The sequence below is a fragment of the Rattus rattus genome, chromosome 13 (assembly GCF_011064425.1).
Source record: "Rattus rattus isolate New Zealand chromosome 13, Rrattus_CSIRO_v1, whole genome shotgun sequence".
Classification (NCBI taxonomy): domain Eukaryota; kingdom Metazoa; phylum Chordata; class Mammalia; order Rodentia; family Muridae; genus Rattus; species Rattus rattus.
The window spans coordinates 53,434,187-53,451,984 of NC_046166.1; the positions used below are offsets into that span (position 1 = coordinate 53,434,187).

Sequence of the window (17,798 nt, forward strand, 5' to 3'; positions counted from 1 at the left end):
CCATTTCACTCAGCAAAAAGGTTACCAGGGAGTTAAGGTTCTTTAACTATGAAACTCCAAGAAACAATGAAACACTTTAAAAGCTGAGCAGTATTGGGAGAAAAGCATGAGAGAGCAGGCGAAGGCAGTGGGAGAAGTTGCATTTTGGCATTGAGTTAGTAACCTAAAGGTTCCTTTTTGCTTTTGCCTCCATGTAGTAAGATATGTGTAAACCAGGAGCCATTCATATTTTTCAAGAAATACTATGGGATAAAACTTTTTTTTAAAAAAGATTTATTTGTAATATATGAGTACACTGTGGCTGTCTGCAGACACACCAGAAGAGGGCATCAGATGTCATTAGAGATGGCTGTGAGCCACCATGTGGTTGTTGGGATTTGAACTCAGGACCTCTGGAAGAGCAGGCCCAGGGGATAAAACTTAAATCAGAAGAAATCAGTTTATTCAGATAGTTCTTCATGTCCCAAAATGGTATTTATAAAAAAAAAACCCATTTTTCATTTTTGCTTATAATTTTTAAAGCAATTTTAGTTTGTTCTAGTTCACACTTTTAGAATAAAGTGACATCGTGTTTAATTAAAAGCACCACCTCCAGATTTTCAAATGTCACTCAATATTCAGGTAGGTTTTTTTCCTCCCCAGGCAGGGTTTTATTATCTCACGCTGGCCTTAAATTTGCTACGAAGATGAGGATGGCCTTAAATGTCCTCCTGGGCCTCCTTCCTGAGTGCTGCAGCCACAGCCATGCGTCACCCAGCTTATGTGCTGCTGAGGATGACACCAAGAGCTCAGTGCATGCCAGGAAAAAACCCGCTACCAGCTGAGCTATAGCCTCAGCCATGTTTCAATTTATTTTTTGAGAAATTAAAACCATCAAAACTTTCACAAAGACAATATTAACAGAATCTGCCAACTGTTTAAAGGAGTAGTTAACTGAAGTACTTGCTTTTGACTTACCTAAGAGTTTCTGAGACAGGATTTAATGTACCATAAGGCTGCAGATTAGCAGTTTGGATGGTCTGGAAATTTGTGATCCAAATGCCTCCAACTCTCAAGGGCTGGGATTAAGTGTCACCATACACAGCTAATAGAGATGTTTCTAATAACCAATGTCATGATCATTTTATCGAAGTCAGATATGCACAGACTGGGCAAAGTTATTTCTTGGTTAAAAGCTAACATATGGCTTTCATATATGGTCAGGAGTTCTGGTTCTGATTCTATTTTAAAATAGAACAGCCATGAAGACGTTACTGTACGGCAGTTACTGTCACCCTTTCAGATTCCCCATCCCCTGCAGTTATGGTTCTGTCCTGACCACAATCTTTGAAGTTTGCATGTTGACACGACTTCCATCCTATTGGCTTAATGCCATTGCAGAGGCAGTCCCTCAGGGGTCTCAGAGTCTTTGTGAATTGAAACTTGACTTAGTCTTTATCAAAGGTAGAAAAATACATAATCTTTGGAGGCTTGTGCAATACGAAGCTTTTAACAGAGAAGTCTGAAGAAACACAGGAACTGCTACCTGTATTATTGGCTTAGTACTTTGTACAGCAGGGCAAACTACAAGCTGACATGGGTTCACTCAGTGTCGGAGGCTTTCCTTACTGGGGCAACATAGAGATGGGTGCTGAACCACAGTAAAGGTAATGCCTGTGGAGAGACACTGCTCAAGACTTACTAGGTTCTATATCCTGTTTGGTCATAATGGTTACTACTAAGCAAAAAAGTCAAAATGTTGAAGAGGAAAACACCTAAAACATTAAAATTACTGTAGAATTACTCTTATCACTTCAATATGGGCTAAATTAAGAGTAAAGAGATGGACATCTTAGTGGGGCTGCAGTGGTCCACTCTGAGCTTCGCTATGCTGCCCAAAGACAACTAGAAGAAAGATGCTGGAAAGTCGGCCAAAAAAGACAAAAGACCCAGCAAATAAATCTGGTGGCAAGGCCAAAAAGAAGTGGTCCAAAGGCAAAGTTCGGGACAAGCTGAACAATCTCGTCCTGTTTGACAAAGCTACTTACAAAAAACTTTGTAAGGAAGTTCCCACCTATAAGCTTATTACTCCAGCTGTGGTCTCCGAGAGACTGAAGATTCGAGGTTCCTTGGCCAGGGCAGCCCTTCAGGAGCTACGTAGTAAAGGACTTATCGAGCTGGTTTCAAAGCACAGAGCCCAAGTAATTTACACCAGAAACACAAAGGGTGAAGATGCCCCAGCTGCTGGTGAAGATGCATAAACAGATTCAATCGGCTGTACATTTGGGAAAATAAAACTTTATTGAATCAAAAAAAGAAAAAAAAAAAAAAAAAGAGCGAAGCGACTAAGTGTTAAAAAATTAGAACCATTTTTTTTTTTCTTTTTCGGAGCTGGGGACCGAACCCAGGGCCTTGCGCTTGCTAGGCAAGTGCTCTACCACTGAGCTAAATCCCCAACCCCTAGAACCATTTTTTAAATACTCAAGAAATAGTCTTGAGGAGAGGGTATCTTGTGCAAAATGTCTCTGAGTTCTAACTTCATCTTAAGGAAACAGTGGAAATATACAAACTATTTTTTGTTTATAAACTTTTTAAGCAAAAATGATATACATAATAAAAGAGCTCACTATAATGTAGGATTGATTACAAATTATATAGAGCATCAAGAATTATCAAATTACTGCTCTAATGATCTACTAAAAAATTTTTACTCTTTTAAAACCCAATACAATGGTAAATCATAGTGCATTGAAAACAAAATGTAGTTTTAAAGGTTTCTGTCATTGCTGTTCAATGCTGACAATACTGAACATTGAAACAAGGCTACTTTATAACTTCATGGAAGTAATTTTGCTTCTTTCTGATGTTAAAAATGAATATCCTATTATCTTACGCGATACATTATTAATTACATTTTATAACACTTATATCACATACTACGCTTAACATATACTTAAAATTATGAAATACTAAAGTAAGAAAATATGCAGCCGTAAAAAAAATACGCAGGCAAAAAATACTTGAGAAAACGTAAGTTGCATTTATTTCAGTGTGAAGAGATTTATTTTTAATGCCTTCGTGGGAATGGATCCTGTTGCCATGGAGCTGGAAGAAAACAAAACAGAGATTTGAGGTTATTAATACTAAGTAGCGTAGAAGAAAGGGTCTTAGATTGAACTGAAGCCAAAGCTCACCTATCAGGAAAGGACCCCAGGAGGCTGCTTACGACTCTCTGGGTGGTCTTTTCCTCATCTGAGTCTTGGGTGTTCCTATGCCTGGCACGCAAGTTCCAAGTGTTTTCCTGTCGTTTCATTTTTTGGTGTGACAATGGAGGTGCTAAGATGTGTGAATCTTCTCAGTATGCACTCACTGAGGTAGGAGGCCTCTGGGCACTGTTACTCTGAAAGCTAAAGGAGCAGTTTGCACACTGCCACTGTCTCCTACTTTTAAAGCATAATTCCTGATTACTTTAATATTTAATTCTTCCTTTTCTTTTCCATTGGACCAAGAAAGCAATAAAGAAGATTTCCGCGTCACAGCCGGGCTTTTCATACTAGCGTGAATGGTTTGACATTTGTGTAACACTGTGAATCTGCCATGTCCACTACGCTTGGTGTTGACCCGATGGCACCACCGATGGATGACATCAGCCAGGAGAGAAACGCACAGCAGCACTTTTTCACCCTCCTCTCCCTTCTGTGCTGCTTCTCAGGCAAACCACTGTGCTCTGTCCAAACCCATTTGCCGGGGCAGGAAGGGGAGGAGAAGGTACCTGGCTGGATTATGCTACCATCTCATGTAGCATTATGGGGGGAGAAGATATAACACAGCATCACTACTGTACCGGGGGCACTCACTGTCCAGCAGAACAAGTGCTTCAGTGAGCCCTGATGTGGAGGCAGCAGTCGTGGGAGCTCCAACAACAGCAATGGTGTTCTGGTGTCTGAGGTAGCCAAGGCCTTCCTGTTCTCCTCATCTCACTCTGCTCAGGCCCTTTCCAGCCACAGCTCCCTGAAGAGTCGCATCTGCTTTGGCAACACATTTGGGGCTCTCCACAACATAGGCCTTGGCCCAGAGGAACAACTGATGTGTTCTGCCAAAACAAATGCTAGGAGGTTCTCCTGACCTATACCTGACAATGATGTCACCGTGGGTTACTATAAATGCTGTACTCCTTTCTGAGCTTCGGTGCCAAGAGGTCTTTCGGGGAAAACCTGCTATTGGTTGCCAGCTATAAGGATTCTAATATGGTCTTGCTGTGTGGTGGTCTGTAACACACGTGAGCTCTAACATTACCATAATTTAGAACAAATCCGAAGGAATTAACTCTAATGTAGGGGTGCTGATATGATCGTGTCCCCCCCCCCACCTCCTTCAAGAGTGTCTCATGTGGCCTTACTACATAGGCAAGTCTGATCCAGAAATCCCGACTCTTCTGCCTGCGTCTCCCAAGTGCTCAGACTACAGGCAAGAATCATCACTCCTGGATAAGATTTCTAAATTATCAAGAGAATTAAATTGGGTTGATAAGTAGCTCAGGGCAAGAACACTTGCCAAGAATGTTTAAAGTGCTGGGTTCCCTACCAGCAGGGGGTTAAAAAGAACAGAATTATTCAACATATTTCCATTCCAACTGAGATAAATAATACCTCAAATAAGCTTACATACTTATTCCTTTTTAGGATTTGTAAGGGGTTGAATACAAATGCTTAAAAGAAATTTGCTTGTGTTTCTGTAAGCTAACAATGTCTTTTTAGTTTGGAGGATGTTCTGTCTGTGGCAAGAGAATTTTTGGGAGCCTTTGTGTAACTAGCGTCAGCAGAGTAACTAGTTTATAATCGTGCTGTGGTTCCTGTAACCTACACCTGTACTGTGGAGCGGCAGCACTCTCTCTGCTTCCTGCCTGTGCTCAGTGTGAGCGGCCTGCCTCCTGCTCCCCTCCTGCTGTCACAGCTTCCTTTCACAGTGAACGGGTGGACTGCGCTCTACAAACCGTTAACCAAAGCAAACCCTCCCTCCCAACTTGTATTTAATGGGATTTTTGTTTTGCTTTCTTTTGATGACAGGGTTTGTCTGCTTAGCTTTTACTATCCTGGAACTTACCCCTTAGACCAGGCCAGCCTGCCTAGTGCTGGGATTAAAGGCCACCGTCTGACTTTAATGTGGTGTTTTACAACTAGGTGCTTTACAGAAAAAAGAAAACCTTAATTTCAAGAGGCAAATTATCAAGTTAAATTGCTAACTTTCAGATAATGGCATTCACTTACAGGAACTGAGAGAAGGAAAAGGTTGATTTAAATCTCTAGTTTTTCCTTTTCCCATCTTTGTACTTTACCCTTCTCCACTTATCAAAATGAAGCTGCCTAATAGGAAATCCAGATTACACAGAAAAACACTTTCTGTATACCCTCCGATTGTTATTGGAGAGTGGATTACTGAAATATTGGCACGGTTTAATTTTCTTGCTCTTATTTTTTTTTTAATCACACATGTGGGGTTAGTTTTAAAGGACCGCCATGTCATTAAAGATGTGGATGACAAGTTTCAATGCTTTCTCCACAGCATGAACGCCACAGCACTGTAGCTGCTCCCTAAAGACAGCTACTGAGGGACGGATTAGTAACACCACCAACCTCTTGTTTTCTGACACTGGATTTACAACCTGAAACACAGTTCAACTTTGCTCAATGGAGCAACTGGACAGGTCTACAAAGAGAACAGTGGTTATATCTCACCATTTGCAAATTCCTTTACAGGAACACAAAGCCCAAAGTAAAAATGCACCAATCACTGAAACGTGCAACTCACCGTAAGTCCAAGGTGGAGGCGCGCCTGGGTTAGGAGGGTAAGGATACGCGGCCTGTGGGACTGGCTGATGAGAGGCAAACTGTGAATAAACTGGTTGCTGATAATTGTAAGGAACAGGTGCAGGAGATGGATAATACCCATTTCCTGGGATGAAGGAATTTGCTTGAGGCTGTCCGGAGACGTAACTAAAATGTTCCGAGTACGAATGATTGACATGTGTGCCCTGGACAGTACTTGCACCTGGAGTCAGCATCGGAGGAGGCGGTGGCTGCATCTCATAGGCTGTCACCCCTTGGTATGTGTGGGTGACAGCAGTGCCATTGCTGCTGCTGTACTGATAGAAACACCAAGAGTAGGACGGATAGGAAGCTCCAAACGAACGCTCAGAAGAATTATATACCGTAGGAGACGCAGGCTGTGGAGGTCTATTCCTGGATGTGCCAAATTTCTGAGTCAGGACTTTTGGATTCCATTCAGAGCGAGTGTGTTGCACTGTTCCATTCACATTGATGGCTGAGCTCCCGTATGAGCCAAATGGCGCGGCACTGGGATTTGGTGCATCCACTGTACACTTTTCTGGTGACTCACTTTTTATAGGCTGTGTTTTATCTACTTGTAGATCAGGCGTTTTGTCCTGGATACACACAAGTTCTGGAGAGCTGGTGCACGTGCGATCTTCAGTAGACATATCTACTATTTCACTATTTTCACGTTGAGAGTCTGTGTCACTCATTTCAGGGCTGCTATGAATGTCCTTCACAGCCTGGGAAGCAGACACTGAGAGCAGGGACGCATCAGGCACAAGAGGGTCATCATTTCCTGCTGTTAGGTTTGAAGGCGAGATCTGTGTGTGATCCACAGGGGTGTTATGGGACTCCTGTGCAGGTGTGTGGTCAGGTGAGGAAGAGCTATGTATGTCCTTTTGGTCACAAGTTACTAAAGGACAGTCTTCCTTATTATTTGTTTCAGCGGCACTAAAACCCACATTTCCTTTCTTTATGCCATCTGAGTCTTCCTGCTGTGCAGTGAGAGACGCTGAAGCATCAGGTGAGCTGTCTGTTGGCTCTACGTCGCTTGCTGACTTTGGTGTGCAAGTGTCTTGCACACTTTCAGCAGGTGACACTGAGTTTCGTCTTTTGACCACTTCTGGAGATGCAGAGAAGCCTGTAAGACTGTCAGAGGAATCTGGTCCTGTTCTGTCTTCATTGTCGGGAGGAGCTCCTGCAGTGCTATTGAGTACAATACAAACACATGCACCTTTAAAGACACAGTCGCAGCGTTTTTACAGGCGAACACTGGGAATTTCTATTTAGTGTAAAAACTCTTAAGACTGACACTTTCTCATATTACTGGGAGTACAAAAGTAAAACACTTTTCAGTTTTACTCTGTTGTTTGAATTTAGCTATGGCTCTTGTGGAAGACAATATACTCCACTTTTCAAAACATTTTCCATACTGTGTTTGAAAATCTCCTAATAAAAGTCTCTAAAATTAGTAAACTATCATTATTCACAAGTTCAGTAAGTCTCTAGTGCATACCCTTCCGACCGATGACAGGCTCATTACTCATGAGTAGTCAGCTGTCTTCCCCTGGCCCCATCTCTTAGAGTGGAACTGGCGGCTGGGGGTCCCTAACCACTGAATAAATCTCCTTTTTTTTTGTTAATACAAACGTTCTTTTGTTTGTTCATCTTCCGAGAATTAGAAAAGTGGGCTGACAGAATTCTTGCAATTTAATATCCATGACATTCTTACTAAGTTTAGTTTTAACTAAGCAATTATGGCAGTATAAGAGCCAACGTGTGCTGAGAAAGAAAAGTAGTATTGTTTCTCCTGAGTTGAGAGGAATTCATTTTTAGCCCAGAGTCTCTATACATACCCTTCTTTAAAAAATAAAAAAAAATTAAAAGGCCCCTGGTTTTTAATTTATTATTATATTATATATTATTATCATTATTATTATTAATTAATTAATTTATTTTTTCCATCCTAAGGCAGGGTTTCTCTGTGTAACAACCCTGGCTGTCCTGGAACTCTCTTTGCAGACCAGGCTAACAGTTCCACCTCCCTCTTCCTTGAAAGTGCTGGGATTAAAGGTGTGCACCACGATGGCCGGCTCAAAAGGCCCATGTTTTAACCAATATAACCTTAAAGGGCATTTTAATGACAACCTGTGATGCCATCTAATGCTATATAAACTGAGTTTCCAGAACAGGTAACTTGTCTTTCGCTTACTCCCAGTGATGACGTGCTGTGTAGACTCATGACCTGTCCCTTCAGAGCATACTCATTTCCTTCAAGTTAGCCCTCTGTCTCAGCCTTGTAGAGGACAGTTTAACTCTCTAGGCAACAAGAACTTAGTTATCAAACCAATGGTAATTATGCTGGTGCATGTTACCCTCTATTTTGTGTTTTCATCTGCTACTTTACAGTAATTCATGTGTGCTGGAAGAATTCTAGAAATGTATTATTTGAAAAAAGGAAAAATCAAGAAATAAGTGAAGCTGTTCTTCCTTCTTATATTTTGTTACTTATTATCCTTTGTAAAATGGGAAAAAATGGATAATCAGAAATCCAAAATTTTGCAGAGGTGAATGACAGCACAAAATGATAAAAACGCAAGCTATGTAGTGAATTTTCTAAAGTCAAAAGAGTCTTTGAGAACGTATACATTATATATATTCTTCCTACTTTACACGGTTAAAACATCCTTCTAGGAAATAGAATGCTTCACTGTGTCTGTAAACTATATACCATTTCTACTAATGATCCATCAATATTAGATCATTTCTCTTTAGCCAATTTTGAACTTTAGTTGATTTACAACTTAAAAATTAATCACTTGTCCTATTTTATGGACTTCCATACAAGTCTGTTAAGCAATGCCTGTTTCTTGATTTAACAATCATCCCTTTGTAAGCCCCAGTTAAGGTTAATAATCTTACATGGCATTTGCCTTCAATACTCAGGGTGAAGTTCAGGATCATTTGGTCTTACTTAGCTAGCTTCCACATCCCTCAGGCCTGTCCTCTAGGCTACGTGTCTGATGAAATGGTTTATACATAACTACAGAGTCCTTTCTTTGTCCTTTCTTAGTTGCCCATTTTCACTTAGTTCTTATGCAATGAGGATTGGTGGCAACTCCTACCTTGGCTGTGTGCATATTGTCTGGCTGTTTCCATCGTCTTTTACGGTAACCTAAGTAACAGAAAAATAAATTAAAATATAGTAATATAATAAAGAGTAAAAACTGAAGTTTTACATTAATGGTAACATCAATTATGTTCACCCATTCAAAAAACAGTGACTCTCCTAGACTTATGGTATTTCACGGGTTTACAGCAACCGCTTTAAAAAAAATTTAAAAATAAAAAAAAAATTTGTAGCATTCTTCTTGTCCATATACTTTAAAATTTCCTTTAATATCTCCAGGTCCCAAACTCTAAGCCTCTAAACTGCAGTGCTCTGAGCTATGGCGCAGTGCTGTGGAAATGTTTATATCGGGAACCTTCTGCTCCATGCAGAAATTAAAATTACTAGAAAATTACCTTTGGGCATTGTGAATGAAACGTAAATGAATTTCATGTCTAGACTTTGGTGCCATTCCCAAGATAACTGACTATATATATGCAAATATAACTAAATGTGGAAATTGCCAAACTCCGAAACACTTGTACTTTGTATTCCGGCTATCACCCGTTCCCGCAGCTTCCACCCTTCCACGGAAACACAGCGCCGTTTTCTAGTTTTGGCTGATTTACCACTTCTAACTATACTCAGAATTCCATTACCAGTTAAATCACCAAAATAAATGAAATCCCTATAACCTAAACATTTCACATGACATTATACTTTAGTATAAGGAAAAGATATAAACTCCTTACTTAGGTCTGTATTTAAGACCTGGACACCTCCCCACCTCTGGACCTGGAGCCTGCTAAGGTCTATGCTACACTCCTAGGTCTGAAACAACCTCCTTTAAATTTTGTCCCATTTCTCTTGGCACCAACTTGAATTAGCTTGAAGCACAGTTCTAGGTATAGACCACTGGCCTAGCATGTGCAGAGTGTGGATTCAAATCTTAATACTATAAAAATAGTTATTTTTTGCCCTATTATACCAACAGGATTTACCCAGTTTTTTTTTTTTTTGGAGCTGGGGACCGAACCCAGGGCCTTGCACTTGCTAGGCAAGCGCTCTACCACTGAGCCAAATTCCCAACCCCTACCCAGTTTTTAATGTTCAGAACATTGGCCAAAGAAACCACCCAAGAAATAAAATTGGTTGGTCACTGGTATAACTCACAATAATGAATAATGCCCTCCTTATTAGCTACTTAAACTTATTCTTTCATGAAATATTTTCTAAATTAAAAAACTGAAAATTATATCCTTGTAAAGTACCTTAATCACACAAGTCTGTAACCAGTGACTCACTTAACCCAGCACTAACAGCAGGCCGAATTAAAAATATCAACTTTTCTATTCTGTAAGCTACTTTTCTGGTTAGAGAAAGCTTGCTTTCATGAATATTTGCAAGATTAACTTTGAAACACTTGTACCTTTTGCTTTTTCCAACTGGAAACAGTGTCCGTGTCTCCTTTTTCCTGAGAGACTTCGCATGTGTCCGCAGTCACAGGTCGTTTTTTAGAGGAACCTGAAATGCTCTTCATTGTGTGCTCTGCAACTGGAGGTGTCTGCTCAGAAACCCCAGGCTGACTGCTGTCCTCCTCAGGGTCTGTAACGGAGGTCTCCATCCTTCCCTTCCCGTTCTGTTGCAAAGCATTCCTTCTGTTGCGCAGCATTTGGAGAAAGAGAAGACGAGTGGACAATTTAGTATCCTTAGCATTTAGCACCTTCATATGTTCAATTGTCTTCATAACTTTCATAATATGAACCATTTTTCCAAAATCTTTCTGAGGGACAGACATTACATTTTTGAGTAACAGAAAAAACTGCTTGTAGTTCTGTTCTAATTCTGCCGCAGTGTTTCCGAAATTTACAGATGCTGTGTGTGGCACCAAGTCAGCATATGTGGAAGCTGAATACTTAGCGTTACTCAGAAGCCTTTTAACGCCTGTGAGTTCCTTAAGTTCTCTGTAGAATAAATGTAGAGCATAGGAACAGTTAGAAGCTTCCCCATATTCATAGATGATAGCCAGCTCTTTCTTAAGGACAGAAATAGCAGTCTCTACCAGTTTCCAAAGGCCATGTGTTTGGTTGTCACCAACTGAAAAGGAGGCCACTTCTTCTTGGCCGCCAATAAGCTCAGGAAGAAGAGACCAATCGAACCAGAGCATACCTCGAAACCTCTGGTTGTGTAGTTTCTTTGCTATTGAATTTTTAAGGTAGTGAATTGTTTCTGAGACCATGACAATTTCAATATAAATCTCAATAGCTTCAGGCTTTAAAATGACAGCTTCAGGGCTGTGGTTGTTTAGCATATCCGAAACATTTTCTTCCATGATAAAAATATTATCTATGTTATCTTCTTGCAGCATCTGAAAGTATTTTTTTAAGATTTCTAAGTGATCAGAACATCTGAGAGTGAGGTCCTGTAACTTCTCTAGGTCTGCAGATTTAGCTTGATCCAGTATGTCACCAACACAAGAAATATCTGGGTATGAAAGCCAAGCTTTGTTCAGCCTACAGTTTGGTATGCTACCTAGAGCTGACTGCGTGGAGGCAATCATAGCATCTTCTTCGAGCCCGATACCAGTGGGCTCACTGTTTAAACCTTTAGACAAGACACCATAGATCTTCTTCAACTTAGAAAAAGCGCACTCATTTATTTCCTCCGCTTCTCTAGTTTTTTCTGAATGCGCTTTGAGTAAAGAGCAGCTTTTTTCTTTCCACACAAGACTCTTTGCAGCATCGAAATATATATGCTCCAGACCGTAAAGACAGATCTTGATATTTATTTCTTCATTGCTTTTGATAAAACTAACCTTTGAGGAGACTAATTCTATAATGATCCACAAATGGTCGTTCTTCCCGGGATAGGGGTGGACTTTAGGGGAGCCCCCATGTACACTGATCAGCTTCAGGGTGCTTTTCCTTAAGGTTTCCAGGTCCCCTAAACTATCTCCAAAGTTCACTCCGCAGGCAAACGGGACAGAAAGACAAAAGTCAAAGCAATCGGAGTAGTGCTTCATTATGGCTTCGCATTCATTAATTTGCCGTTTGTATTTTAAGAATGCATAGTATGAATTATTTTCTTTTTTTGTTTCTGTTAAGAATTCAACTAATTGATTATGATAATTCTGCAACTCACAGAATGCATTGTATTTTAGCCGTCCTTGAAAACCCGGATAGAAGTTGGACTGCAGTTGATATCCACGCGGTCTGTGAAGCAGTTCACTGTACAAGCTCTCATCGTACCAAAGCAAGCTTCGGAACGTTGGCTTACCTTCTAAGAATCTCTTCTTGTTCTCAATGAACTGAATGGTTTCCATTGCCATTTGAAGTTCTACCCAAGCATCAACAGCACATGGCTTCAATTTAAGTCTACAATTATTCCACAAGTTTTGTTCTACCAACAGCTTTCTTGAAATCAGGATTTGGTCAACTGAGCATTCTTGCTGTCTTTCAAAAGCTTCGACAAATAAAGGGAGAATATTTTGACAAAGCTTAGTCTCCTCTTCTAAAATCTGCAAAGACGCTGCTTCATCTGCTCTCTGTAAAATTTGAGGCAGTTCTGTTACATGAGATGTGTAATTAGCTGAGCGGTGTTCTAATTCCTTCTTGAGAGCAGCGACTTTAGAGTTCTCACAGAGGGCAGGCCTATGACTACTCTCTCCCATGGCTGGCAGCGAGAGGCAGTCAGAACGAGAGCTGTCACTAACTTTGATTTGCCCTGCCTCCATCCTTTCTTTCCGCTGATTAGGAATGGTTTGTGAAGCAACTGTACCCACAGTGGGATTCTTCGTGCTTAGACAAGAATCAGTCAAGTTGTTCGTCATCATTTTCTTGTTAACAGGAAATGACTCTTCTTTTAAGAGCTTATTTTGACTTTTGTACTTAAAACTAATAGCTGATCCTTCAGTAATAATTTTTTTGTAAACTGCTTGCTCAATTTTCCTAATTTTTTCTTCCTCAATGTATTTTGCCATATATCCTTTTGAAGGACCCATTACATTCTCTTTTAGGAGCACAGCATTGTCACTGGAAGACAGTGCATTCATGTTTTTCTTATAGTTATCACTTCCTTCAGTCACTGATGTCAGATCCAGTTTGGAACGCTCAGTAATAGTAATCTCACTCTTGTCTACGTCAAAGAGCTCATTCTCCTCTACAGAAGACTCTTCCTCTCCAGCTCTTGTGAGAACTGAAGGAACTGGAGGAACAGCGTAGCTCCTGCTTGCTACACTTTCTGTAGGAATGCTTGATGTGGTCTCCATAGGAACTGAACACTTTTCTGTAGGAAAAATTGCTTCTCCATTTTTAGCACCATCACACACACGGTTATCTTGTTCATAAATATCAACACTTAAAATGTGGTTTTTGTTTGCGTCTAAAACTGAAAGATGCGTGTCAGTGTTAGCTTTACAAGTTGCACCCAGACTGTTATCTGGACTATGACTTGTCTTTTCCTTTATGAAACTTAAAGACACTGAATTGCTTTCACATACACCTGTTTTACCTTCAGAATTATATTCTTTTGCTATATTCCTAATACTATGAGTTGAATGGTTTTCAAGTTTTGCAGAGTCACTATTACATAACTGTGTATCTGTCTGATAGTCTTTTTCAGTTAGTGTTTCTTCTGGGTCAAGAATATTCCCACTTGTTTTAGAAAAATGCTCAAGTTCGGAAGAGCCTGCATTTCCCAAAATGCTATTAGTGTGTTCTGACTGACTTATACTCTGGGATGTGTAAGCTAGAGGTAACTGTGATTCTGGAAGTTGTTCTTCATCACAAAATTCTCTCACATGGAACGCAGTAAGACTACTGGAAGCATGCCCAGACATGATTTCACTAGAAAGGCACTCTGCAACCCTCTCTCTCCTTGTTCGATATGATCTGTGCTTTGATACCGGGGTCAATGACTCCTCAATGTCAAATCTTAAAAATCTTTTCTCTCCCTGTTTGTCATATTTTCTTTTGGACAAAACATGCTTAGAATATCTTCTTTCAGACATCAGACTATCACCTTGAAGATCACAACTTTCCCAGAAATTATTGCGAATTATTGCATATGCTTTCGGTAATGGGCCCTTCCTCTTTTGTCCCACTTTAGATATAAGCTGCAAAGACGTATGAACTCTTCTATGTGCCTTTTTTAAGTGAAGAACAGCTTTGTTCAGTTTTCTGGACAGATGTTTGCTTTTACATAAAGATGCTTCACTGTTTAGAATATTCAGTACATTCCTAATATGCCTCTCTGACTGTGAAAATGTTTTAATTCGTCCTTGGGATAAGGAAGAAAATCGGTCAGATGAGTCATGACTTGTTGGCTTCCTCCTCCTCCTCTCGTGAGTTTCACGGTCCCTTTGGTCTTTATGAGCTATGTTCTGGCCCCTGGAAGATGCATGCATATTTCTTCTGCTACTTCTTGATTTCATGTCCTTTTTATTTCTAGCATCACTGAAGTCAGGTTTTGATTTTGTGGGATATTTACTCTTATCATTCATTACTGTGACATTAGAAGGATCAATAGACAAAGAGTCACTGTTTGGTTTTCCAGATCCTTGCCCCACAGGTGTATTATGACTTGAGTTGGAAGAATGGGTAATTCCAGATTTGCTCGTATTTCCGGATTCTTGCACTGAATTACTGAACTTATTTTCACATGAAAAACTTGAGTTTTCTCCAGAAGGTTGGGAACAAATGCTAAATCCAGAAGCATTCCCTTCCTTATTTGTTTCTGGTTCTGTAGATTCAGTTATGTGTTTGTAAAAATTATCTTTGGACTCTAAAGATTCATCAGTGGGACTGATTCTCAGACTACGTAAGTTTGTAATTGTAACTTGTAGATTTGGAAGAAAAATTGGGTTGTGGAGCCCTCTTTTGTCTTTTTGCGAATAGAAAGAAACATAGTTACATTCTGTAGAACAAAGCTGACCAGCACCCTCCTCCCTTCTTGCAGAACTTGAAGTTTCCATCTCCTCATAACTCTTTCCAAATAAGCCTTGCCAATCAATCCGAGACTTCAGAGACTCATAAAAGTCACATTCTTCACAAAGATCATTTTCATGGCTATGCATATTTTGTTGAAATAAAGAAGCATTATCATGTTCTTCAAGATCTATCTCAATTTCACTTCCCAATCCATAATCTTTAAGAGCTGAATTCTCATTCATCAACTGATCAAAGTCTTGTAATTTATCTTTATCAGTATCAATTTCACATTCAGAAATGCTATGTTTTACCAAACCCAAACCTGAGCTCTCAGAGGAACACGTTTCTTTTAACTGGTCTTTTTGACGATCCCCAGGATTTGTGCTTACTGTAAGGACAGTAGTGCCAACTACTTGTTTTGTAGCATTTGAGGCTACACATACTGAAGAGCCTCCAGTGTTTGGAAGGGCAGACACCAAGTGCTCTAGGTGTCTCTCATCTCCTGGTGCATGCCTTTTCCCCACTGCTTCACTCTCTGATGATGCTGTTCCTGCTGGTTTACCTTTCTTTCCCCAAAATGAGTGTAATGTGAAACAGTCTTCAGAATTCAGAATTTCTACTTTTGTATTACTCCTAATTTCCCTCATTTCAACTATACTGGTGAAAAGGCCATTTGCATGAAAATCTGGCTTCTCGCTTCCATTCATGCTATCTGTACTGTGTTCTGGAGACAAAGCAGCATCCTCTTTCTCTTTAGCCTCATGAGGATTTTCATCATCTCTTTGTTCTTGCAAATTGATTTTCAAGTTTAGATTACAGCTCAATTCTGCATCATAGGACAGGTTGTGATCCTGCACATTATCGTTAACGTGAGGAGCTGCTGCTTTGTGACAGTTAAATGGTGACACTGTCACATTTTCATTTCCCCTCTGGATGCACCTGTATTCTCCCAGCATGTTTCGAACTGAACTGTCAAGAGAAATGTCAATGGCAGAAGATGGACTACCTTTATCCATGAGCTTTTCTCTGGCCAGGGGAACAGCTTTTGCTTCCTGGAATTCATCAGACAAAATGTTACCAAAGTTCTGTGTTTTCAATTCTATTAGCCCTTGAGCCACGGCAAACTTTGTATTGTCTTCATGCTCCAAAGAGTGTTGAGCGCACTTTTGTGAAGGACACTCCACATTTCGAATAAGGGAATGCTCTAATTCTGATGCTGCACGATCTAGTTCATTTTTATCCCTTGTGGAAGACATGGGAAGTTTGGGCATTTGTAACTTATGAGTAACTGCTATCTTTTCACAATTTCCACTTAAAGAATTAAGATTTCCACCTTCTTTGTGTTCCTGGTACAATGTCTTAGAATTATCAATTGTGCTACTAATAGCTTCATTAGTAAAAACAGTTTCTTTGCACCAAGTTTGCTTTACTCCATCTTTAGAGCTGTCTTCTGGGCTGATGAAGGTTCTCATCATTCGCCTCTCTTGCACGTATTCACAAAGGTTTCCTTCCTTCTGGACTGGAAAGACTGTCGACATCTGGTGATCAGCCTTATATATAGTGTCTATATTAGAAGACTCTTGAAAGAAATGACCCTGAGAGTCCTTGCTACAAGTATTTTCTGATTTTTCTGATTCGTAGGAGTTCTGTGGCTCCTTGCTCAGAGCTGTTAAAACTGGGATGCTGCTTCTCATCTGAGTCCTTTGGGCCTGTTCCTCACTGTGTTGTTTCCCCACATCTGACAATGCATTTGATAAGGAAGCGGGGAAGGAAGAACTGTGCTGTTCTTTAAACTGTTCTGTGATGGCAATTCTCTTGGATGCTATACACTCATAGGCCTTTGAGCCGATACTGTGAGTCTGATACTGTGACCTCTCAGAAGAGAATTTGAAGCAAGAGGCATCCAAGCAATTAGTAATGGTGTGATCAGCTTGGACTTCGCATGAAGAGACTGAACTAGTTGGCACACATGTCAGCATTTGTGAATCACCAGGACCCAAACTCTTGTCAAAAGGCAAAACATCACTCAAACCTGCAGTATTATTTTGGTTTCTCATGCTCTGTTCTCTCTTCATCAGTCTTGGGTCCTTAATGAGTTTTGAAGTAATAACTGTACTTGAAACAGTGCTGTTGTGAGAGGGAAAAGTAGCAGAAATACTATTTAAAATACTTCTAAGATATGTCACACTGAACAGGTCATCATTACCACTGGCTGTGTTATCAGTGGGTATGAAAGAAAAACCTGAATTGTGTGTGTACACTTGAGAACCATCTCTAAGTTGTGATGAATTTTCTCTCTCTCTGTTGTATGGTTCAAGCCAAAAACTGTTTCCATTTTGTGCATTTCCGTAGGAATTAGGAGTGTCTGAGCTGGGAGGACCCATCTCTGAATTTAGTGCTTTACATGGACAATTTTCCTGAGCAAATGGATCGACAGGTTTCCTGAAGTGCTCAAAGATGACAGTAGCATCTTTCCCTTTTCCAATTCTTTTGGCAATTGTACAGTTATTCAGAGAACATGCTCTTTCTGTGGAAACATAAATAAAAACGTATGTCATGAGTGAGTGTAGCTGACAGAACGCAGTTAAGAGACTAAGTAACAAAATACTGCAATGTAATTTATGACTCTATTCTAGCAACTTAGCTTGCCTATTTGGTAAGTGAATTCTGATAAATAAAAAATAGAAATATTACAAAAGAAAGTTGGAGAGGCTCGTGAGACAGCTCAATAGGTAAAAACGCTTGCTGCTAACCTGATGACCTGAGTGTGGGGAGTTTGAGCCCCAGGACACACCTCTTGAAAGTTGTCCTCTGACTTCGAAGTGTGTGGCACGGCATAACAAGACATGCATACAGATGTCAATAAAATATATTAAAAAAACTAAAGAACTGAACACTCTACTTGGTGTAAGCCAAAAGCTTAAAAACTTGACTCCAGGCAAAATTACTTTT

The 17,798-nt window shown here is 40.1% G+C and overlaps 1 protein-coding gene and 1 pseudogene across 1 annotated transcript; one reads left to right on the top strand and one right to left on the bottom strand.

The window, feature by feature from the left end:
* The first annotated feature begins 1,867 nt into the window (after nt 1-1,867).
* On the top strand, nt 1,868-2,289 carry LOC116915034 (annotated as a pseudogene).
* Nucleotides 2,290-2,996: 707 nt separating this feature from the next.
* Nucleotides 2,997-17,404, bottom strand: Tex15 (testis expressed 15, meiosis and synapsis associated). Its single transcript, XM_032919143.1, has 4 exons — nt 10,349-17,404; nt 8,936-8,985; nt 5,788-7,016; nt 2,997-3,084 (listed from the first exon to the last, which is right to left on the bottom strand). The coding sequence occupies exons 1-4, from the start codon at nt 17,402-17,404 to the stop codon at nt 3,047-3,049; spliced, it is 8,373 nt and encodes a 2,790-aa protein (XP_032775034.1). The 3' UTR covers nt 2,997-3,046.
* Between the last annotated feature and the right edge of the window lie 394 nt (nt 17,405-17,798).